Source organism: Marmota flaviventris, chromosome 9 (genome assembly GCF_047511675.1).
Source record: "Marmota flaviventris isolate mMarFla1 chromosome 9, mMarFla1.hap1, whole genome shotgun sequence".
NCBI lineage: Eukaryota > Metazoa > Chordata > Mammalia > Rodentia > Sciuridae > Marmota > Marmota flaviventris.
This window is the reverse complement of record NC_092506.1, coordinates 22436247-22459933: the sequence shown is the minus strand read 5'-3', so window position 1 is coordinate 22459933 and position 23687 is coordinate 22436247. Positions and strand designations below refer to the sequence as shown.

Here is a 23687-nt window from a genome sequence, read left to right as displayed (position 1 = left end):
TGCCTCTCATCAAGGTGTGAGGTTCATGTCACCTGCCTGGAGAGTGGATAGACTGGGAACCACTTCACACAATACAATAGGATGGAGCTGATACTGTGTGACCAACAAGGCTGGGGGTAACAGGCACTGGAGCCTCTGCTTGCCCCCTGGAACCTGTGCCCCGGAGCCACAAGCTGCCAAGTTCTATGTCCGACTCTCCTGAGGCTGCCACACTGGGGAAGCACAGCTGCATGGAGAGGACTCATCCAGGCACCCGATTGACAGTCCTGCTGAGCTCAGTGTGCAAGACATCTCGGCCCAGGTGCCAGACACGTGAATGAGACGCTCAGTGATTCTAGTCCCCTGCTGTCAAGCCCCCCTCATGTCTCCAGTCTTCCTAGATGAGAAATCATAGAACATGAAACAGAGACAAGTCACCTCCCCCGTCCCCCCACCGTATGCTGTCCTAATTTCTGACCCAACTGAACCTGTAACCATATGCAATCAAACATTTTTACTACTAAGCTTTGAGGCAGTTTGTTATTTGGCAATCACATCCAAAACAGATTGTGATGGTAGTGGAAGCCCCTCCCACTCCATACCTGAAAAGCTAATGTCCTTGAGGAAAAAGCATGTCTGTTTATTCCATTTTATGCCAAATAACTGTTTAGTTTTTGAAGGATTAACACATGGCAGTGTAACACAAGGTGGGAGGTTTTATGCGGAGTGCATTTGTAGTTGGGTTCTCTGCAAAATGTGATCCAATGTGTCTCCTTTTTCTATCACGAGAAGAAGGGTATTCCATGTACAGTGTTGAAATGGTTTAAAATAGTGGAAAATTATAGACACAAATGTTTCAGTAGATGAAAATCAGGTATTTGTATGCTCTGAGACAACAGAAATACAGAGTTGCAATTTATTACACATATCAGGCTCTGCTCTAGACACTTTACATCCTCCCATCCATTCATCCAACCAGCCTGCCAACCACTGAGAGTGTTACCGCTGTTGACCAGTGACGAGTTCTTGCTTCCCCAATGTTGAAGAATAACACCAAAGAAGCACGCCGAGACAAGGTCAGAGTAGAAATTAGAAGTTTATTAAAGGACAGCAGAAAAGACTTCTCCCGGAGGAAGAAGGGGACCCAAGAGGTGGAATCCGTGGAAGTGCAGTTGTTTCCCCTTTTTATAGTTTTGGTGATGGAATGTAGGTTGGAAGGCCCAAGGGGTGGGACACAGGTGGGCCAAAGAAGTAATCTGGTCAGGAAGGACTTCTGAGTCAGCACCTTTTTGCTGGGGGCTGTTCATTAACCTTTCTTTGAGGTGGACTTTGGCCTAGGGCCTTTTCGGGACTTCATTAACATTCCATGAGTTGTCCTGCGTTTCCCGGAATCATTGCCAGCATGGCCTCCATTTTAGATTTCACTCGGCATTAGACCCGATTTATCTAACTACACTGACTACCTAACTTTAAATCTGGCTTCAAGAGCAGGGCAAAGGACAGGTAGCTGAGTATCAGAAACCAGGAAATAGTAGACAGCTCCTCCCCATCAACTGGGTGCTAAGACCACCAGAGGATGGGAAGGACTGCACTTTCCAACACAAGCCATCACTCCCTGGATGACTCTTCCTGCCTTTGGTTACATGGGCCAGAGAAGAAAGGAAACCTAAAAGCTACAAAGGGGCAAAACACCGCCCCCCTCTGCTCAGATGGGCACTGGCTATGGGTCCCCTCCTCTCCAGGGGACTCTCTCTCTCTGTTCTGTCTCTTAAATAAAATTTACTTTTTACTCTTGCCTCAGTGATTCTCGGGTGTTTACTCTTCAAAACTGGGGGGCTGAGGACACATCCTAATTTTCAAGACAGGTACCAGCTGGGGGCTCAGCCAGGATCTTCACGAAGGAAGCTCCTCTGCACCCCATATCTTCCTGGGGTGCTCCTTTCAGTGTGGGAGGCCATCCTCTCACGTGATTTGAGTTTCTCCCTGGGTGGGTGAGAGGCACTTAGACACAGCTGTGTCAGAGCTTTCCCCACCCTTCTCCTGGTCCCGGGACTTGTCCATGCAGAGGCATGTCTGGCCACTGCCCCTAAGACCCAATCATAGTCCCTGACCTGGGATGCTGCCCCCCTTAATCTTCACTGGATGGGATTTTCCCTGGAATTTTTTTGTTCCCCAATAAAAGCCCACTCCCTGGCGTGTTCTCTCTCTCGCTAGTCTCTTCTGTAAACCTCGCTACCGCATTAGGTGGCTGGAGGCATTAGTAGGAGAAGCCATCCTGGAGCTGATATTAAAGGTAATGAGAGTCTTGTCTCTTTAATTTAAAACCCCCTAGCATTTACTCATGAATCGAACCTTCTAAATGAAGCCAGCACTGGTCGTGTGACAGAAGTGGCGCCCTGAAGTGAGGCTCTTGAGTTAAATTGACTAGGTTGAGTTAGGCAGCGCGCTATAGAAATACAGAATTTGTGACATTTTTAGGGTCACGGAAGTACCAGGCAGTTTTTGGAGCGAAGGGACTTTAAAAACATTTTAATAAAGAGGAATTCAACTTCTCCTGATAAAGACATGTATTTGACTATTTTAGAGACAAGAATTATTCAGAAGGGAAAGCAAGTTAAAAAGACTCAGTTGCTACAATTCTTAAAGGTTGTAGGTGAATTTTGCCCTTGGTTTTGTGACCAAGATTCACCAAATTTACATACATGGGACAAATTAGGAAGGAAATTACATAAAATTTGCCTTCCTAATGAGTTACCTGGAAACTTTGAGAATGTTCAAAAGGTTTAGACTGCATTAGAGATGTCTTTTTGACTGGGGGGGGGGGCATAGTCTGTGGCCCCCTGAAGATCTATTGAAAGGTATTCAGAGAGCCATTAAGTCTATTCAAATGGAAAATTGCCTGAGGCTAAAATTCCAGGGAAAATCCCATCCAATGAAGGTTAAGGGGGGCAGAATCCCAAGGTCACGGACTATGATTGGGTCTTCAGGGCAGTGGCCAGATACGCCTGTGCATGGACAAGCTCTTGGGCCTGGAAAAGGGTGGGGAAAGCTCTGACACAGCTGTGACTAAGCACCTCTCACCCAGCCAGGGAGTAACTCAAATCACCTTCGAGGATGGCCTCCCACATTTCAGTCTCTCTTTTTTTTTTCTGAAGGACAGTAATGTGCACCCATCACCTATTTCCACAGTTATTGCTAGCCACCCTTCTGCAGGACTGGGTTGAGAGGTTTCACAGCCCAGGTGTCATAATCACCGGTCCTGCGGGTCAGGCATGTTGGGTTCAGCCCAAGCTGTTCTCACTGCCATATCTAGGCTAACACATGGTGTTAGATATCTTAGTTAAGATATATCTTATGGGACATCTGTGATATTATAAAAATTGTAAACTCTGACATTTACAAGCCAAACAGAGGCCAAGTCCTCCCTGACTGGGGATTGTGGCTCAGGGGTTAAGTGTCCCTGGGTTTATCTATCTTGTTTCCCCCCCTCCCCAAAGTGCAGCATATAGAGACTTAAAGGCTTTTCCTTTGTCTTGTCACATCTCTAAAAATCCGTTTCATGTTGAGGACTCTGTGTTTTTCTTGGGTGGCTCTGTTATGCTCGAATTTGGGACCCCCAAAAGACCTCCAGAGACACAGATCGATGTAAGCAGCAAAGAGGTGTTTATTTCGAGCTAGCTTGGTCCTCTGCGCACACACAGCAACTGGTGATGCTGAGAGGCCACGAACCCAGTGTTTGCAGCAGTTTTATACATTCTTTGGAGAAGGCAGGGATCCCCACATACATCATAGCATCTCTTAGGAAATCATCACACACCACGGGAAAATCAATAACAACTCTAAAACATGATTAGCGTGTCAAGTGGCGGGAAAGAATCTGGAAAGAATTATTGGTTAGTTCAAGGGGTTGACACACTTAAAATTGATTGGTTTAAACCGTGAGGATGTCCCAAGGGGGGTACATGCCAAGCTGCAGGGCTTCTAGTTTAGATATTGGTCACCACACCTAGGTGGGGGCCACCTGGAATTTCAGATATTTCGATATCTTGGCCTATCTTAGGTGATCACCATCTGCAGCTTTCCTGAGAACTGTTTCCACAGAGCTTTTCTGGGGTATTTTCCTGACTTTAGGACTGCAGTAGGTCAGGGGTGAAGTTTCAGAGCAAAATGAGGTCCCAAGTAGAATGAGGTTGCTTAGGTCTTTCAGCTCTCAGTGTATGAAGTATGATGTCAGTAAACTTCGGTTGTTCTCTTGTTGGACACCCTTCTCTCCTTTCTCCCGTTTCTTCCTTCTTTTCCTCCCTCTCTTCCTTTCTTTCAGCAGGAGTCTTTTCCCACTAAGGACCTATGGGGGCTGAAGAAACCCCACACAGACGACTGGCAGAGAGATCAGTCACAACAGAGGTGGGACTCAAGGGCAAAGGTTTTAATGGGAAGGACGTTTCCGGGGTCGCAACATTTACCAAGAAACTTCTGTGCTGCGAAAGGACTCTGAGAACCGGGGGACTAAGCTGGATGCAGCAGGTGGCGCCCCAGTGCCAGTGTGGATGGGTCTGCTCCCGCGTCCCTGTCCCTATCACTGAATACAAGTGCTGAGAGAGGTGGAGTTGGCGGCCCGCCCCTTCCTGGAGTAGGTCTCTGCTGCAGTGTCCTGAAGTGCCCCCCTTCCCGTGCGGGGGAGGCCTGGACTCCGTGATGCGCCCACCTGTGTGGTCATCACAGCGCAGGTCACACCTAGGCTTCCTCCCGCTTGCGTCACGAGTGGGCGAGCTGCGCGGTGATAAAACGCCAAAGCCCTGTCTAGGCACCCTGTCTTGGTCCCCGAGTCCCGCAGCCGGAAAAGCTGGGGACGGCGTTTTCCCCGCAAAGCAAACGGACACCTATCGCGAGTCCGCCCCGCGCCAGCGCCGGTCTCCAAGTAGGTGCGACCCGCCGATTTTCAGAGGACGCGGCGGAGCCTCTGGGCACTTTTCAGCCTCAGCGCTTGGCGCTGAAGCCCTGGGCACTGGCTTCCTCTTCCTGGAAAAGCCCCGGCCGCCCCCCGCCCTGCAGGGCGCCCCACCAGCGGGATTCCGAGGGCTGATCCCGCGCGGGTGACCACAGTCTGTCCTGGGACTCTCTGGACGCGGAGAATCGGTTCTGCGCTCCAGGACGGCTGGGACAGGAAAATGGGCGGCCCCAGTCCCCAGGCTGTGCAGAGGATCCAGCCTCCATCCTCCACCCACCATGATGCCCTTCCTCAGACCTGGTTATCTGGTCTAGGGAAGCTCCTCCGTGAGCCCCGCCAATTGGGAGAGAAGACTTCACAAAGCAAAATTAAACCATGGAGGGCACCCTGGTTTCTGGGTTTCCAACGGATCATTCGTCATTTGGTGTTGGGGGGCTTATGCTTTAGGACAGGATCATAGGCAAGGACTATTATATAAGGATCCATATTCTATAGAACTTTGTTATTGAGCCAGGATTTGGTCTAAGATCTTGATCACCTGACATCCTCACTGGTGTCCAGTGAGGTGGCTGCTGGTACACCCACTGTGCAGATGAAACTGGCTCAGAGAAGTGGAGGCGCTCACCTCTGCTGGCAGGAGGACCCTTTCCTGGTGCCCCTTCCTGCTTCCAGCATGAAGACCTGGACCTGGGCTCTCTGCACTTGTTGGAGACTCCTACCCCTCCTTCCCCTCAGTTCCCATCACCATCTGCTCCAGACACCGAGTAATCCCATCCTACCCTTTCCACCACAGGACATCTAGGACTCCCTGGCAGTGATGTGTGTGGAGAATTTTAACCTGGATTTTTAAATTTAAATTTTTATTTTTTTGTGACGAGGGATTGAACCCAGGGGCTCTTCACCGCTGAGTCACATCCCCAGCCCTTTTCATTTTTTACTTTGGGACAGGCTCTCATTCAGTTCTGAGGGCCTCACTAAGATGCTGAGGCTGATTTTGAACCTGTGATCCTCCTGCCTCAGCTTCCTGGGCCACTGGGATGACAGGACTGTGCCACTGCACCCAGCTTAACCTGGAGTTTGGCGACCCCTTAGGCTGGACAAGGAAAAACATATGCAGAAATGAAATGAGCCAAAGCGGCAATCTATTGAAATGACTCAGATGTAGCCAGCACAGGCCCTGGCTCACTACGTGTCCTTAAGAGATTTTGCTCCTTGAAGTGGTGGCACATATGGTTGCAGCTAGTTAGGGACACAGGAAGTGGTGAGTGCATGAACTTAAAGGAAGGGGCAGATGGCCAGTGGGTGGAGGCAGGAGGATCATTGAGGCCAGCCTGGGCAACACAGGGAAACCCTGTTGCAAAATAAAGTGAGGTGGGGCTGGGATGAGCGGGGATGGTGCCTGACTGCTTTTCTGGGTGGTGCTCCCCAGGGCCTTGAGCAGCCCTGGGCACTGAGCGCTTCTGTCTTTTGCAGATGTTCCCCCTTCCTCAGAAGGAATGCAGGGAGCCTGCCACCTGTCTGGGCTCGGCCTCCCCACAGGACATGGGCCGATACTGTCGGGGTGACGTGGAAGGAGAATGCTCCAGAAGAGCAGAGCTGACGCGGCCGGAGCTCTGTGGAGTTGGTGATCCCATCGCCATGTTCTCCTCTGCCAGCTCCTGCCTGTCCTCCAGAGGCCGGGTCATCAAATGGTTCTGGGACTCGGCTGAGGAGGGCTACAGGACCTACCACAGGGATGAGTATGACGAGGACAAGAACCCCAATGTGAGCAAAGCCCTTCCCGGGCCCAAGAGGGAACTGTGGGGCGGGTACCTTCCTTGACCTGTAGGACAGGACCCAGCTGGCACCTGTAGGGTAAAATCACGGTCCTCTGCCTCCAGGAGGTCTTCTGATGGAGGTCCTAGAGGCCCACAAGCAGGGGCCTTTTATAGTGACCCCCCGTTTATAATTAAGTGGACACGGACTTGTGAAGGAAGAGTTCAAGAGCTGTAGAGTGTTCCTGCGTGGATAGCCTGACAACTATTCACCTTGATTTTGTTTTCTTTTTGTGGGGCTGGGGTTAGGATCAAGCTCTCCCTCCTGCCAGGCAAGTGTTCTACCCCCCCCCAGCTGTCCCCACCCCCACCCCTTCAACTCTGGAGCTAGGACAGAGCTGGGGTTCAGTGCACGATGGTTTCATTTCTTACCATCTCTGCTCATCTCCACAATGGGGTAATTATACCTGCTGCAGAAGAGTGGAGATTAGATGGGATTTATGATGGGATTAGCTCAGGGCTTGCTCTGGGGTACAGGGAATAAATGTTGCTGCTATTATATTGATATTATCTGCCCAATTATTATGAGGTATTACTAACTACTGTTAGTAATACCTTCACAGATCAGAGAGCTGCACAAATTACCCTTTAATAATCTTTATTTCTTCAGCAGCACCCAGGTACCAGCCGCTCTTGTAGGTGCTGGCATTTTAACCGTGAGCAAGAACAAAGTTTTTCTCTTGTATGCATTTATGTTCTGGGTGGGAGACAGTGAACAGACAAAAGCATGTCTATATAATATAAGGTTATAATAGCTGTAGAGAAAAATAAGGCAGGTGAAGTGGATAGAGAATGGTGGTAATGTTGCTATTCAATAAAATGGTCACAGAAAGCTACTTTAATGAGGTGACATTTGGACAGAAACCCGAAAAAAAAAAAGGGTGAGAGGTGTTATAGCCATCAATTGCTGTAACAAATTCCTTCAAATCTCAGAAATTCAGGTGGGAAGAGTCTCAGTTTCTGGAATCCTGGTGGGTGCCTCACAGTCAGGATCTTCTGTGGAGTTGCCATGAAGCTGGGGACTGTGGTGACATCTCCCAGGGAAGGGAGAGGGAGAGGGTGGGGAGGCGCCATTTCCAAGCTAACTCACCTGGTGACTGGAGGGCCTCATTTCCCTCCACAGGGGCTTTCCCACCAGCCCACTTCCCACCTGGCAGCTGCTTTTCCAGGGCAAATGACCAGGAGAATGAGGCCAGGTGTTCCCAAGATGAAGCCACAGACTCTGTAGTACCCAGTCTCAGAAGTGGCATCCCATCACGTCTGCATGTTTTATTTTGGTCATCAGAAATGAGTCGCTAGGTCCAGCCCACATTCGAGGGTGTGATTAGAGGGGGTGGGGATCCCTGGGAGCCACCAAACAGGAGTGAGCCATGTTGTACCTGGGGAAGAGCCCAGGGTGGAACCATGCTGGATGAACCAAGGGACAGAAAAGGGACCCTTGGTCTACTAAGAATCCAGACTGGTGGACTGTGAGGTTTGAAGGTCATGAGGTGGTGTGGTAATAGGTCCCATGGGTGTCACGGGCCACTGCGAGCCTTCTCATTTTGGATCAAGTGGGCGAGGAGGTGTTGCAGGGAGATGCGATATGGCCTGATTTCTGTTTTTAAGAGATGCCTTGGACTGTGCATGAGCCTGGATGACAGGTGAGGGAGTGGGGAGGACAGGAAGTGGAGAAGCTGGCGTGGTGATGGGGTTGGGCCAGGATCTCTGCAGTGGAGCTTGGCAGCGGGTGGACTGTGCGTGTATTTGGAAGGCAGAGCTGTCAGGGTTTGCAGGTGCACTGGCTGTTTGTCCCCCAGGGGGAGATCACAGCCTTTTAGGTGTCTTTATCTCTGCTCATTCCAGGTCTGTTTTTCATCTTTCCTTCTTCCTTTACTCCCTTTTGCTTCCCTTAATGCAGAGGTCAGTAGTCAGCTGGGTGGGGGGAGGTGCAGGGCAGGGCAGAGGGCGGCCTTGTGTCTCTGGGGACTCTGAGGGAGAGCTTGGACTAGGCCTCCCATCATTTCTCTCCTATGAGAATAAAGGCCTTCTGGGGTGGGGATCAGGTGTGGTGTAAAGGAACACCTGTGGGGAACACCTGTGGAGAACACCTGTGGGGGAGGCCCACCAAGGACAGACACAGACACACAGGGAAGGTGCAGACAGAAGCGTGGCAGACAAAGGGGTGCCTTCCCCTCTCTGCTGTCATCTTTAATTACCCCAAAAGTTACATATTACCCACCACCAAAGACTACACCTTAGCCAGAGTTCCTTTTAATCCCAAGTGCTGAGATAAGGTCCAGGCTAATGCGGACACAGAGCCTCTCTCCTCAAAGGCTGTCACTGTGTAAACCAGGTGGTGCATCTGCATAAAATAGCTCAGTGGGGAATTACTGGGCATTGAGCTGAGAGGTGCTTAACCACTGAGCCACATCCCTGGCCCCTTTTGGTATTTTATTCAGAGACAGGGTCTCACTGAGTTGCTTAGGGCCTCTCTAAGTTGCTGAGGCTGGTTATGAACATACGATCCACCTGCCTCCGATTCCCGAGGTGCTGGGATTACAGGTGTGTGCCACTGCATGTGGCCGAGGGCTCATTCTTATTGACCTCCACCTGGTTTCTGTTCCTGGAGAACATAGTTCTCTGTGTACATTCTTTCATCCTGTAAACATGTATGGATTCCTGCTAAGCTCCTGAGAGATACTGTAAGGTCCTGGGTGTGCATCTGCCTTTGGGGAGTTCGCCTGCAGCAGGGGAGTAGAGCATGGACTTCTGTCCCCATGGCCTGGAGCAAAAAGTCAGCAGTGCTCTAGAGGGGTGACAGATTAAGAGCCATGGAACCCCAGAGAAGAAAAAAGCCCTTCTAGGTGGGATTGGGGGGCAGGCTTCCTGGAAGAGATGGCATTTGAGCAGAACTTTAGAAATGGGAAGAGAGAGCCTGAGGCCAAGGGGGGCAGGGCTGGAGTGAGACCAGGAGGGGTGGCGGGAGGGCAGGGTGGCAGAGCTCCCCATTTGCTGACCCTGTGGGCTCCTTTCGCGGGCACTCCTCTGCCATGCTCACGTGGCCCCGTACCTCTCGTCTCCAGGGCGTCATTAACTTGGGCACCAGTGAGAACAAACTCTGCTTTGACCTGCTGTCCAGGCGGGTGAGTCCAGGGGATCCCTTCTTTGGAACACTTGTCCCTAAAGGACCTGCTGTGGGCTCTTGGCCTGGCCAGGGAGTCAGGGGACCCCAGTTGCCTTGGGAACCACTTTCTGGGTGATCTAGGCCCATCACTTCCCTGTGATCCTGATCCTTCATCAGTTCAGGCTCTGCCCCTTTGGTCCCTCCTGCTGTGTTGGGTCCCTCACTCCAGGGGACTCAGTGCCATCCTTTTTTTTTTTTTTTTTGTACCAGGGATTGAACCCAGGGGTGCTTCACCACTGAGCCACATCCCCAGCCCTTTTTATATTTTATTTAGAGACAAGGTCTCGCTGAGTTGCTTAGGGCCTTGATGAGTTGCTGAGGCTGGCCTTGAACTCTCGAGCCTCAGTCTCCCAATTACAAGCTTGTGCCACCATGCCTTTCGGGGAAACCAAAGCCCTAATTTGTGACTTTGCCAATTTCCATGATCAATTTCAAGCTCCTGTGTGCCATCCCAGCACAGCAGGGTTGGAAGAGAGACCTGGTGGCCCAAGCTCATACCTGTTCCCACCGTATGGACCGTAGAAGTCACTTTGAAAGTGGGGTGGCGGCACAGTGCAGGAAAACAGGAAGTGACAATGTTCACATGCTCAATGCCTTACTTATAGATTACTTGACTAGGTTTTAAGTTTATATTAAATTAATTTTAAAAAATGACTGATTCCAACATAGCTTTCAGATTCCTGGAAATCTGGAAAGTTCCTGGATGTCATAATCCAGTTCCTTGAGCAGGGGGTCTCCAGTTGGAGCTTGTGTTTGTAGAGGCAGCGATGCTTCCCCCAGAAGACAGCTTTCCAGAGGAGAAAAATCCAAGCCCCAGGGGTTGGGTTGTAGGGAGGGTCTTCAAAGCCTGTTTTCCCTAAAGCCAGCTCTTCCTGAGACAGCTCAGCACTGAAAAAAAATAGAAGCCGAGTCACATATGTAATTTGAAATTTTCTATTAAAAAGTTAAAAGAAAGCTTGGTAAAATGAATTTTAATAATTTATTTCATTTACATCATGTAACTGAGACATGACCATTCCACCATGTAATCAATATAACAGCTGTCAATATAGTTTACATACTTTCTCATAGTAAGTTTTCAAAATCCAGTGTCTCCATTTAGACTCACCACGTATCAAGAGTTCAAAAGCCACAGTGGGCCATGGGGACATGTTGGACCAGCTCTGAGGGAGGCCAGGAGGAGGGAAATGGCTGGACACGTGGCTGATTCCCATTCCTCTGGTCCCACCACCCAAGGACCCTGCATTATTAGTTCTTCTTTGACATTTGGCCTGTGATGCCCTAGAGGTCTAACCCAGCACCTGGTCACAGAGGTGATGGTCCAGAAATTGCCACCTTTTCCACAGCGTGATACTAAGCCAAACCTGCCAGAGAACAAGTGGTCTTGAGTCCTTCTAGAAGTTGGAGCCAAGACCGAGGTGACAGCACCCTGCTCCCTCTCCTGGCACTGTCTGTGCAAGCCACACCCTTTTTTTTTTTTTTTGGTGGCAATGTTGCATGAAGAGCACTCGACCAGAGTCCAAATTTCTGGGTTTCGGTCTCAGCTGTGTCACTGAATGGCTGTGGGACCTTGGCAGAGTCACTTCACTTTTTTGATCCTCAATCTCCTCATCTGCAAAATGGGCATGGGACATGCTGCTCCTCTGGGGTTTCTCTGGGACCTGCTGCCGTGTGGAAGCAGGAGGCAGTGGATCCCTCAGCCCGTCCCTCTCCTCTTTGTCCCCAGCTGACTCAGAGTGACATGCTGCGGGTGGAGCCGCCCCTGCTGCAGTACCCTGACTGGAGGGGGCACCTGTTGTAAGTACTGCTGTGGGACAGTGGATCTCAACATGGGCGGTTTTGCTCCCCCAGGGACGTTGGGCAAGGCCTGGACACAGGTTGGAGGGTCCTAACTTGGAGGTGGAGATGCTCCTGGCCTTCAGTGTTAGTGGCCAGAGATGCTGTCTGCACAGGACAGCTTCCCCAACAGAGAATTGTCCAGCTCCAAATATCAGGCGTGGCAGGTGGAGAGAGCCTGCTGAAGGCCAAGGGCCGAGTCCTGGAGGCCTTGATCCTGGGGTTCCCTGCCTGTCCCCTCCCGGCTCAGGAGCTCCCAGTTTGGTTTCCATGAACCTGGGTCTGACGTACAGGCAGGGCCTTTGGGTGAGGAGTCTGTTCTTCTTCTCAGTAGCTGATAGAAGCCAGATCCCATGTCGGGGAGCTGGCTGGGCAACACTGATGCTTGGCTCTAGTGCCTGAGCAGACACCAGGGACCAGAGGAAAGGGGTTCAGTGGCTGAGGACTTGATCCCAAGACTGATTCCAAAGCACATGTTCTTAAACACGGTGGTTAGGATCGTGAGCCCTGGAGACAGGCTCTAGCAAATGCCTTGATTCCTTCAGACCTGTTTTTTTTTTTTTTTTTTTTTTTTTTGTGGTGCTGGGAATTGAACCCAGGGAACCTTTACCATTAAGCTACATCCCCAGTCCTTGTTATGTTTTATTTTAGACAGGATCTCACCGAATTGCTGAGGATCTCACTAAATTGCTGAAGCTGGCCTTGAATTTGAGATCCTCCTGCCTCAGCCTCCTGAGTTCCTGGGATTACAGTGGCTAAACCAGTTTCTTTATCTGTAATATAGAGATATTAATAGCAATAGTAATCACAGTGTAGCATTCTCAAAATAACATCTGTGTAGGATAAATATAGAACTACAGGGAAAGAAGACTCAGTGCATGTGGGAGGAGTTGGAGGGGCCTGGGAGTGGAGACACGTGCTGAGCATAATGCCCATATGGGAAATGAGGGGAGAGTAATGTCAGGGGCTGAGAATTTCCCAGAGGAGCTTTTGGGTGTCCAGTGGTTTGAGGACCTTCTGGTAAGCAGGGCCTATCTGTGTGTCTGATTTCTAGCCTCCGGGAGGAAGTGGCTAAGTTCCTGTCTTACTACTGCAAGAGCCCATTACCCCTCAAAGCAGAGAATGTGAGTATCCCCCTCCTCTGCTCTTTCCTGACCTTTTGCTCTGCTCCCACTTTTGGTTGGCCAACAGCGAGGTGGGTTGGGAATCAGCCTGTCAATCTTGATTTGTTTCACAGCAGAATGAGTGGGCTGGGATTGGGTCTCAGTGGTAGCACACTTGACTAGCTCGTGTGAGGTACTGGGTTTGATTATCAGCACCACATATAAGTAAATAAATGAAATGAGGTTCATCAACAGCCAAAAATGTTTAAAACAAAAAAAGAGAATGAGCAATGTGTGCTCTCTTCTTGACACCTGACCCTAGATGCATTTTTTTTAATTTTAATTTTTTGATATTGGGTATTGAACCCACGGGTGCTTTATCAAAGAGCAACATCTCCAGCCTTCATTATTTATTATATTTATTTTGAGACAGGGTCTTGCAAATTGGCTTAGGGTCTCACTGAATTGCTGATGCTGGCCTCAAACTTGCACTCTTCCTGCCTCAACCCCCAAGTTGCTGGGATTGCGGACGTGCACCACTGCATTCACCTGACCCTAGATATTTAGAGTTGGGGTATCATCTCTGCCCCACATTTGCTGTGAGCCCTCTTGGCTTCCTCATCTTCAGGCAAGACCCTCTGAGTGACCAGCTCCTGGGTTCTTGCACAGGTGATGCAGAGCAGGGTCCCCTCAAATGACTTTGGCTATAGGGGAGGAGGGTGTTTGTCTAGACAGAGCCCCAGGATGCTGAGGGGGAACCTGACTCTCTTCTGTGCTGAACTGGGACAGAGGTTATGGGTTTTCACTCCCTCTTGGAACTCCGTCATCCTGTCCCTTTATGTCACCCCCAGGTGGTTGTTCTGAATGGCTGTACCTCTGTCTTCTCTGCTCTGGCCACGGTGCTGTGCGAGGTGGGGGGTAAGTGAACTCAGGGTCTGCTCTGAACTGGGGTCTACACAGGCAGGACCCCCAGTTGTCTGACCTCACGGGCTGCCCCAATGTGCTTTGAATAGAATACAGGAGGCCACAGAGGCCTTACATCAATGGCTTGAGGAGACTCCCAGGGCGTGGCCATACCAGGGGAGGGTAGAGGGAGCTGGCTCTGGGTTTTCTGCATCCTCCTGTGACACCATGGCCCAGAGCAGGAGGAACAGGAGGAGGTTACGTGGTGCCATCTCTTTCACATTGGGGGAGGGGACTGGGGGGAGAACTTCCCAGAAGGGTCTCCACAGAGCCCCTTTGTACTGACTTACAATGACTGAAACCCATTCCCTTTGTCGTTGGGCAAAGGGGAGGAGAGAGCCAGGGTTGGCTTACACTAAACTTAGTTTGTCCCCGACGGCTGGGGAAGGCCTGCCATCCCCTCGTGTCTTAGCAAGGAGGGACACTGGGATGACCATTGAGTAGGCAGCCAGCCAGGCCTGCTGCACAAGCCGTGGTCTTAAGACCTGGCCTTGGATAGGGGTGTCTGATGCCGGGGACAGACGCCTGTTCACCGTGGCTTAACCAATACTGGTAATGGCCGTGGGTCTATTGACCACGTACTACATTCCAGGCCTTGGCATAAGGCTCCACACATCCATATCTCATTTAACCTCACAGTGTTCCAGGGAGGTTGGTTCTATGGCAAACCCATCCTATAGGTGAGGAGCCTGAGGCCCAGAGGTTAAGGAACTGTCACAGAGAAAGAGATAGTCACCAGGAAGATCCCTGGTCAGAATATAATAGGCAATTGCCAACCCTTTCTAGAATAATCAAAGAAAGGGACCTTCCCAACAAAAGTTCAGCACAGTCCCCAGCATAGTAAGTGCTCAGCAATGTTAGTCATTAATTGCAAAAGATCTTGACTTATGGGTTTTCACCTTGACCATGGTGTGAAGGCGTGTACGTCAGTGGGAACTGTACTTCAGATTTTGAACTGTGGTCCTTGTCCTTGCTGGTGATATGTGCTACTGCATTTTCTGCTACGCTGGACAGTGGGTTGAGCCCAGCTCCCAGGCAGACACGAGATCATGGACCCCCCACAGCCAGCCATGTGGCTAAGTTGGGAGGTTTGGCAGGTCAGGTGGATTAAATGTACTTTTGACTTAATGACAATTTTGGACTTACGTGGACTTATCCGAAGAGAACCCCAACTGTATTAGGAAGGGGACCAATGTCAGTGGCCTGAGCATTAGAGTTTTGGGAATTGAGCTGGCACGTGCTCCAGATGATCCTCCAGGATGCCCAAGGGGTCGGGAATGTTCCAGCCAGATGATGACATGTCCTGCCTGTTCCTGTCCCCAGAGGCTTTCCTGATCCCCACCCCTTACTATGAAGGCATCACGAGGCATGTGTATCTCTATGGCAATGTCCGACTGGCCTATGTCTATCTGGACAGTGAGGTGAGAGTTCCTGCGTCCCAGGTGGGCCTGGGCCTTCCCCTGGCCAGGGGTTTCCTGGGTCTGAATTGTGGGTGGGCACGGGAGGAAGTCCATGCCGAGGGCTCTGGAGCTGTTGTGAAAAGGGATTGGAGCCCTCCATTGCCACATGGCTGCCTGTGCCTGGGTCCTGGAGGGTCCCCTGCTCTAGGCTGTAAGATTCCTTGGGTCCACATAGAAGCCAAGGATTAGCCACCAAAATAAGGGTGGTGGACAGGGGACAGAGACCTTAACATGGAAGCCCTGGGATCCTACCAGAGGACCCCTGCGGGCCTCTGCTGGAAACCTGAGAGCCATAAGAGGTGTCCTTGATGTGACTTGTGGAGTGGAGGACCGGAAGAGGAAGTGGCCCCACCTGTTTTCCAGGGACTGAACTGAGGCGATGGGGGTGAGGGACCTGAGAACTCAGGGTTGGGGAGTCCCTGAATGGAGACGTTGGTGGGTCTTCTTCCAGGTCACTGGGCAGGACACACGCCCCTTCCAGCTCACGGTGGAGAAGCTGGAGACGGCCCTGCAAGGAGCTGAATCTGAGGTCTGGAGATGGTTCCAACCAGGGCTGGGAGTGGGTGGGTCTGGACACAGCATGGACCCCACTTCCCGTGGCTCATCTCCTGAGAGCTGGGTTGGTGGCCATGATGGGGACACATGGTAGTGTGGTAGCACAGAACCTGGAGTTTCTGCCCATTGGAACAAGACCCTCATGCCTCTGTGTAGAGAATCAACCCGGGACCTTCGTGGAACGTGCCACCCTCTCCCCACTGCCTCTGACTCGGCTTCTAGGGGTCAAGTATGGAGCAGGGGGACTGTGGGTTAGTGAGTCTCCTGAGAGGTGGAGGGGCTGGTCCTGTTCACTAGAGGGGATTGAAATGCAGAGGGCCCCCTTCTCTGGGGGCTCCTTTTAATCCACTTTTCAACCGTCTGCCTGCTTGGGTGATTTTACCTTGGTCCTTAGAGCGGTCATGTGTTCACTGTAGGAAAGTTGAAAGTTGAAACCCGTGCCCTTGAGTTTTGCAACACAGGCCCTCTCCTGGCTCGTGGGCACATTCCCCTCTGTGCTCTGTGTTGGTTTTCTTTTCACAGTCAGCCCGATGATGCAGATGTCATTCTGTGTCCTACTGTGCTTCATGTGGGTTCTGACCATGTCCCCAGGACACTCAGTTCCCTGGGAGCCACCAGGGATCAGCCCCATCTAGTGGGTCTGCCTGGCCTTGGAGAGGAGCTGAGGTCTCTGCCTGTGGATGGTTTCAGGGTGTCAAGGTCAAGGGCCTCATCCTCATCAACCCCCAGAATCCTCTGGGGGACATCTACTCCCCGGAAGAGCTGCAGGAGTTCCTGGGATTTGCCAAGAGGTGAGTCCCCCCCAGTAGCTCCTGGGTCCATCCAGGCTCTTAGGTGGGCTCTGCTGCAGGCCCTGCGCCCTCTCACCCCACGGCGGGCTTCTACCTGCCTTGGCCTCTCCCTGGCAGCGTAGCAGTGAGAGGGTAGGGCTTTGCTGGATGCCATTTCTCTCTGTTCCGTTTTATTTTTAAAATTAAGCTTTTTGTTGTAGTGGTGGTGCTAGGGATTGAACCCAGGGCCTTACACATGCTAGGCAAGTGCTCCTCCACTGAGCTTCATTCCAGCCCTTTTCAAATCTTTGTTTTGAGAAAGGGTCTGGCCAAGTTGCCCAGGTGGACCTTGAACTTGCCTCCTCCTTTCTCAGCCTCCTGGGTGCTGGGATTACAGGGGTTGCCACTGCACCTAGCGTGTCTTCCACGTGATAGTAATGGCTTCACCCACTGCACAGCCCAGCCCTTTGCTTACTGTTTCTTTTAATCCTCACAACGACCCCATAAGAAATAGATACTTGGGGCTGGGGTTGTGGCTCACGGGTAGAGCGCTCGCCTCGCACATGGGAGACCCTGGGTTCGATCCTCAGCACCACATAAAAATAAATAAACAAAATAAAGATTTTGTGTCCATGTATAACTTAAAAAATATTAAAAAAAAAAAAAAAGAAATAGACACTTCATTATCCCCAGCCCTGGGAGCCTTGGAGTGGACACATCAAGGGTTGGGCCAGATTTGAATGTGGGTCCCTCTGCCTTGAGCCTTGTCCTTAAATGTTCCTCCCAGGGAGGACCCCGAGGTCCAAGCTCTCCCTGACAGGGCTTCAAAGCTCCTCTCCCCTTTGCTTTGTAAGTGCTGCTTCCTGGTTGAGAAAATAGGCAACAGAAGGGTGTTCCTGGAGAAAACGAGTCTGGACACCCTGGGTAGGCGGGTCCCTCTGGGCTGGGACAGGCTGCTCCCTGGGAGCACATGTGGCTGTAACCTGTGGCCCAGCTCTCTCCCGCCCCCTCCTGGCGGCAGGCACTCGCTGCACGTGATCCTGGATGAAATCTACATGCTGTCAGTGTTCCAGGAGTCGCTGGAGTTCCACAGCGTCCTGAGCCTGGAAAGGTGAGGCTCCTGGGCTCAGCTGACCCGCCAGCCCCACTGGCCTCTCTGTGGCTGGCCCACAGGGTGTGACCTGGCCAGGGCAATGCTACTAACACCTAGCTGACCCAAGGGGTCCTCAGGCCCCCAAGAAGGTGGGTGGCTGGGCTGCATCTGTGGATTTGAGACTCTTCTGTGGAGACCCTGAGACCTCCAACCCCGGGCCTAGGACTCCAGAGGGAAGATGGGAAACTGGCTGCCTGGCCGTTCCTTCATGCCCAGTGGAGCTGCGGTCCCTCCTCCCTCCCTCCCTCCCTCCTTCCTTCCTTCCTCTCATCCATGGAGCGAATAAGCACTTTGGGGTACTTAAATTAGTGGCCTTATCCATTAGATTGAGTCTGAGCACAGAATTTATGAACAAGATACCTTTGACACACGTGGACCAGATCATCTGTGAAGTCTGTAATCTGACCCCGAGGCAGGATGACATTCCTGATGTTCCTACTGACTTTTCAGCCCTGCTGTGGCCTTTCTGTCACTTGTCTCTCAAAAGCTCTGAGAGGACGATGGCATGTGGAGTGTGACTCCCATTCATTTTGTGCATTAGGAGAGTGAGACACAGAGAAAATAGAGACTTGCCCATGAGCCTTGGGTAGACATGGGAACAGTATCTATGGACGTCTGCTCTGTGCCTGGCCCTGTGCTAGTGCTGGGGGACATCAGTGAATGACCAAGACCTTGGCCCTTCCCATGTAGAACCTTTGATAAACCCCAAACCCTAGCAGCACAACACCCAGGTAGTCATTTTGACCTCGGTGGTGGCAAGTGCTAAATGGAGAATTCTGGGGAGCTCTGGGATGACCTGCAGGGGTACCCCACTGGCTGGGGAGAGTCAGGAGGTCTTTGAGGAAGTGACACTTGAGCTGTATTCTAGATCAGAAGTTGGCAAATTTCTCCTCTAAGGGGCCAGATGGTACATAAATTTAAGGCTTTACAGGCCTCATGGCCTCTCACTCAACTCTGTCATGCACATTGTGTCAGCCAGTGAGCATGGCTCTGTCCTGATGAAATGTTATTTAAGAAAAAAGACACCAGGTAGATTTTCCTGCAGGCTGTTGTTTGCTAACCCTGCTCTAAAGGATGCACAGGAATTGGTGGTTCTGAGAGATGAAAACAGGGCCAGGACCCAGAACTAGATCCGTCCATCCATCTCCTCATTTGTTCGTGGAAATGGGCCTGGGCGCCCTGGTTCTGGCTGACTCTGTTCCCACACTCTGCCCTCTGCAGGCTGCCCGACCCCCAGAGGACCCACGTACTGTGGGGCATGAGCAAGGTGAGTGTCTGGGTGGCTGCGGGGAGTCAGAGAGATGGGAGGGCAGACAGGTGGGTGGAATCAGCTCCCTCTGTGGAAGGTGGCCACAGCCTAGGCTGTCTCTTCTTGCAGGACTTCGGGATGTCCGGGCTTCGCTTTGGCACGCTGTATACAGAAAACCAGGATGTGGCCACCGCTGTGGCTTCCCTCTGTCACTATCACGGCCTTAGTGGTCTGGTCCAGTACCAGGTGGCACAGCTGCTCCAGGACCGTGGTGACTGCCTGGGTTTGGTGCCCTGAAAGGGGGGGGGGAGGGTTATGGTCTGTCTGGGACCAGCCCGGGATCAGGGATGCTTCTCCAATGAGAAGATATTAGGGTGGTGTTTAATAGTGCCGACTCTGAGTCTGCATTGGGTCCAGACTTTGCTCTGTCTCTTCCGGGCTGTGTGTCATATTATGTGATCTCCATGAGCCTCAGTTTCCTCATCTGTAGAGCAGGTATAATAATGGTGCCTGTCTTGTAGGGTGAGTGTGGCACTTGGTCCAGGTGAACTTGTGGTGTGCACCTGTGGTCCTAGCTACTTGGGAGGCTAAGGCAGGAGGATTGCTGGAACCCTGCAGTTTGAGGCCAGCCTGAGCAAATAGTGAGACTGTCTTAAGAAGAAAAAGAAAGAATGTAAAATGTGAACTCATTATTGTTAGCTCTGAGCACTTAAAGAAGAGAGTGGAAACTACTAAGAAGAAGTTGTTAGTAGTGGAAATCCCTCTTCCTCTGTGGCTGTATCCTGCTTGCATGTTCAGAAAGCCAGGTCAGATGGCAAAGGGACCTGTCACAGCCACCATTTACTGAGCCCTGCAGGTGCTCTTGCTGTATCACATTTATCCCTCCACAGGACCCTAGGAAGCTCAAATTCTTATATTCTCCTCATCATTTTACAGATGAGGAAAACAAGGACCAGATACCCCACCTCCACTGTAACATGTAACAGTTTTAAAAATAGAGGCAATGTCTCCTGCTGACCAGGGGCAGAGCAGCTGGAATTCTCATGCATTGCTGACAGGTATTCAGATGGTTCAGCCAGTTTGGAAAGCCCTTTCGCAGTTGCAGGTTGCTCATGACTAAAACACTCAGGGTCACTCAGGAGAACTGGGCTAATTTGGCTGCGTGAAATAACCACACAAGAGACAGAAATACCTTTTTCTATTGGGGGTGCTGTGACGGCTCCTCTGATCTTAAGGGGGGAGAGAGGGAGAGGGAGAGGGAGAGAGAGAGACAGAGAGAGAGAGACAGAGAGAGAGAGAGAGAGAGAGAGAGAGAGAGAGAACCCGAATGTGCTGACCCCTTTTATTGAGGAGAAGCTATTCAAATGAGGCAAGGGGTCAGATTTCAGGGGCTGAGTCTAGCTTCATGATGTCCACTGTCAGCAGGTTGACTGACACCTGGGTAGGCCACACCCAAGTACAGAGTAAGAAGGGGACATACAAAGGGCGTTTCCATGGAACATTCTATCCCAAACAGGGCAAAGGGGTAATATCACAAAGGAACAGGTGAGCGTAGCTCGATCCATGGGGCTGTAGGAAGGCACGTCCATGCATGAAGACACATTTGCTTGACCCTGAAGATTGGGCTACCATCTGTGGTTACCTAGGCAACCAGATCACAAAGTGACCCACAATGCCTCACCAATCAGAAAGGGAGAAAAATGCTGGTCATGTACTAGGTTGGCATCTCACAGGCAGTTTCTCATAAAAACACTGACCACGCCACCCGGCAATCCCACCTCTAGATAGTGCACACACATGCACGCAGAAACCCACATGGAAATTGAGCTGGAAACAATCTGGATGTTCTTCCGTGAATGAGTGCTTCATCCACACCATGAAGTGCTTCTGCAATCAGATCCCCGACAGCACAGATTCATCCTGGAGGTATTAGGCTGGTGAAGGAAGCTAGTCTCAATGGATTACATACTATAACGTTCCACTTCCTGGACATTTTGCAAAAGGCAAACTAGGGTGATGGAAGCAGATCAGGTTGAGGGGCAGAGGCCAATGAGGGTGTTTTCTGGAATTAGGGAACTATTCCTAATCCTGCCTAAGGTGGTAGGTACACAAATACATAGATGGGTGATCATCCACAGAGCTGCACACCCCTCAAAAAGAGGTCAATAAAAATGTGAGGATCAGAGAGGTGAATTTGTCAAAGGTCCCCCCTCTTGTCATTGCCCAGATGGGATCTGGCCCTTGGTCTGTGTGGCTCCAAAGCCTCACTTTGTAACCAGGTACATCTTTGGTTTGCTCTGCATCCTGAGGGGCTTTGTGCTCTGGGCTCCTACTGGGCGTGTGGAGGCTGGAGCTGGAGCCCTCAGGGTTGAGGGGGGCCTTACAGGGACCCCTGAATTCCTGCCCCTCCTGATCCTCCCTCCTCCTCACCCCATCAGCCAGCCTGAGGGGCTCCATGGTCTCAGCAGCCCTGACCTTCTGCTCTTGAGACTAGCAGGGGAGAGAAGGCTGAGGGAAGACCCCTCTTTGGTTGCCCTTTCACTCAGACTGGATCAACCGCGTGTACCTGCCTGAAAACCTTGCCCGGCTCAAGGCTGCCCACACCTACGTCTCGGAGGAGCTCAGGGCCCTGGGGGTCCCCTTCCTGAGTCGTGGGGCAGGTCTCTTCATCTGGGTTGACCTGAGGAAGGTGAGCTGGGGTGCAGGCTGGCGGGGCACAAGCCTTCCTCCAGCAAGTGACAGGCCCTGGGGGTCTCCGCTGTGTCCTGAGCCTCTACCCGCCCCTTTCCAGTACCTGCGCAAGGCCACCTTTGAGGAGGAGACGCTGCTGTGGCGCCGTTTTCTGGACAATAAGGTGCTGCTGTCCTTCGGCAAGGCCTTTGAGTGTAAGGAGCCCGGCTGGTTCCGCGTGGTCTTCTCAGACAGGCCCCAGCGGCTTCGCCTGGGTGAGCAGCCGCCTGTCCCCACCCCTCTCAAGGGTTTGCTGGTCCCCACCTGTGCAGCACCAGCGCTCACAGCCCTCACTTCTCCTTCTCAGGGATGCAGAGGGTCCGGCAGGTGCTTGAGAGCAACCCCAAGTGACAGAGGAAGCCCCTCCCTGACAGGTCCGGGAGCCCAGGGACCAGGGCAGATGAGCTGCTCAGGGTCTGGTCAGCAGCCACTGCCTCCAACCTGGACGATCTGGATCAGGGGCTCGACTTGCCCCAAGGACCTCTTTCCTGCCCGCCCGGGTGGCAGCAGGAGACTCCTTAAGCTGAGCTTCATCTTGGCCATTGCTGTCCCCTATTAAACAACCTGGGACCAGCTAGACGTCTCTGTGTCTCTGTCGTGAGTCATTTGTGGAACAGGGGAGTGCAGAGGGCTCCTGGCCACCGCCCTCAGCTCCAGGAGGAGGGCAGAGCCGACAAGCCACCTGGACCTTCTTGGTGATGGCGTCTGCAAGCTTCTTTATTGCCAGGGAAACAAGCCAGAGGAGCAGCGCACAGAGTACGCCAAGAAGGAAAAGGAAGTGACCACCGGCTAGGGGGATGGGGCGAAGTCAGTCTGTTCAGATCTGAGCACATCAGGCACCTAGTAAGGTCTCAGCTGGGGACCAGAGGACAGGACCCCAAGGTGGGAGTCAGGAGGGGCTTCTCAATGGGCATTGAAGTGGCCTCTCAGGATTGGGGACTGGAAAGTAGCTGATGTCTCTGACGTCCCCAAAGCAGAGTAGCCTAGCAATGGCTATGGGGGAATTTGGGGACTGGAACCCAGAATCGAGGCTGCCCTGGGACTGGGCTGACCCTGCCTGGCTAAGTGGACTGAAGGTTGCCTGGGTCACCTGCAGGTGTGCTTTAGTTGAGAGCCTAAATGTGCTTTCTGATCCCTCAAGCTGTGTGCTGAGGAGCTTCTCAGTTGCCCACACCCCTGCTTAGGAAAGCTGACTCAGCTGGGCACAGAGATGCTCGCCTGTCCTCCCTGCTACTCAGGAGGCTGAGGCAGGAGGATCTCCTGAGCTCATGAGTTCAAGGTCAGATTGGGAAACAATGCAAGAGGCCACTTCAAAAAGACAAAGAAGAAAACGTAGACTCTGACACTTAACTTCTTTAAGACAAAGAAGTGAAACCAGTACTTCTATTCTCTAATCCATGTTATTTTTTAGTTTGTTTTCTCCCTCTGTTTTGATCTGCCACTCATTCACTCACTCATTCTTCTCCCCTGTCTTTCATGGAATACTGAAGGTGTGTAGACCAGACGCTGGGGGAATCACATGCCTCATTTCTGACTCCACAGTCCTCGAGAGCTGACCCCATTGTCCTCCATTTTCACAAATCAGACACTGAGTTTCAAAGAGAGTGACTGATGGCTGAACTGTCCAGAGCTCCAGCCTCAGAGCCAGGTCTAGGCAGAGTTGGTTTGGTGGCACTCTGTGCTCTTTCCAGGTACCAAACCAACTCCCAGCATCGGTTTATTTCTCTGTTCTCTCTTAGATATTTCCAGATTTTTAAATTATCTTTTTCTACTTTTTTTTGTAAATTGTATACCCTGTTTTTTTCCTTCTGGTTGTTATCCTATATACTATAACACATACGTATAACTCACTAGTCTAAAATTAGTCTCTTTACTTTTCTCCCAAAGATAAGAGCCTTAGGATACCAATAATCCCTTATAAACTATAATCCCTGGCTATTTTTGTTGTCTATTTTAATTCT

At 51.4% G+C, this 23687-nt stretch overlaps 1 protein-coding gene across 1 annotated transcript; it reads left to right on the top strand.

Moving 5' to 3' along the window:
* Nucleotides 1-5546: 5546 nt before the first annotated feature.
* Nucleotides 5547-22305, top strand: LOC114084341 (1-aminocyclopropane-1-carboxylate synthase-like protein 1). Its single transcript, XM_071616289.1, has 15 exons — nucleotides 5547-6188; nucleotides 6401-6691; nucleotides 9807-9866; nucleotides 11634-11704; nucleotides 12798-12867; nucleotides 13698-13764; nucleotides 15133-15230; nucleotides 15721-15798; nucleotides 16515-16615; nucleotides 17616-17705; nucleotides 18969-19014; nucleotides 19126-19267; nucleotides 21543-21685; nucleotides 21788-21941; nucleotides 22034-22305. Exons 2-15 carry the CDS (start codon nucleotides 6401-6403, stop codon nucleotides 22075-22077), a joined length of 1455 nt encoding a protein of 484 aa, XP_071472390.1. The 5' UTR covers nucleotides 5547-6188; the 3' UTR covers nucleotides 22078-22305.
* The last annotated feature ends 1382 nt before the right edge of the window (nucleotides 22306-23687 follow it).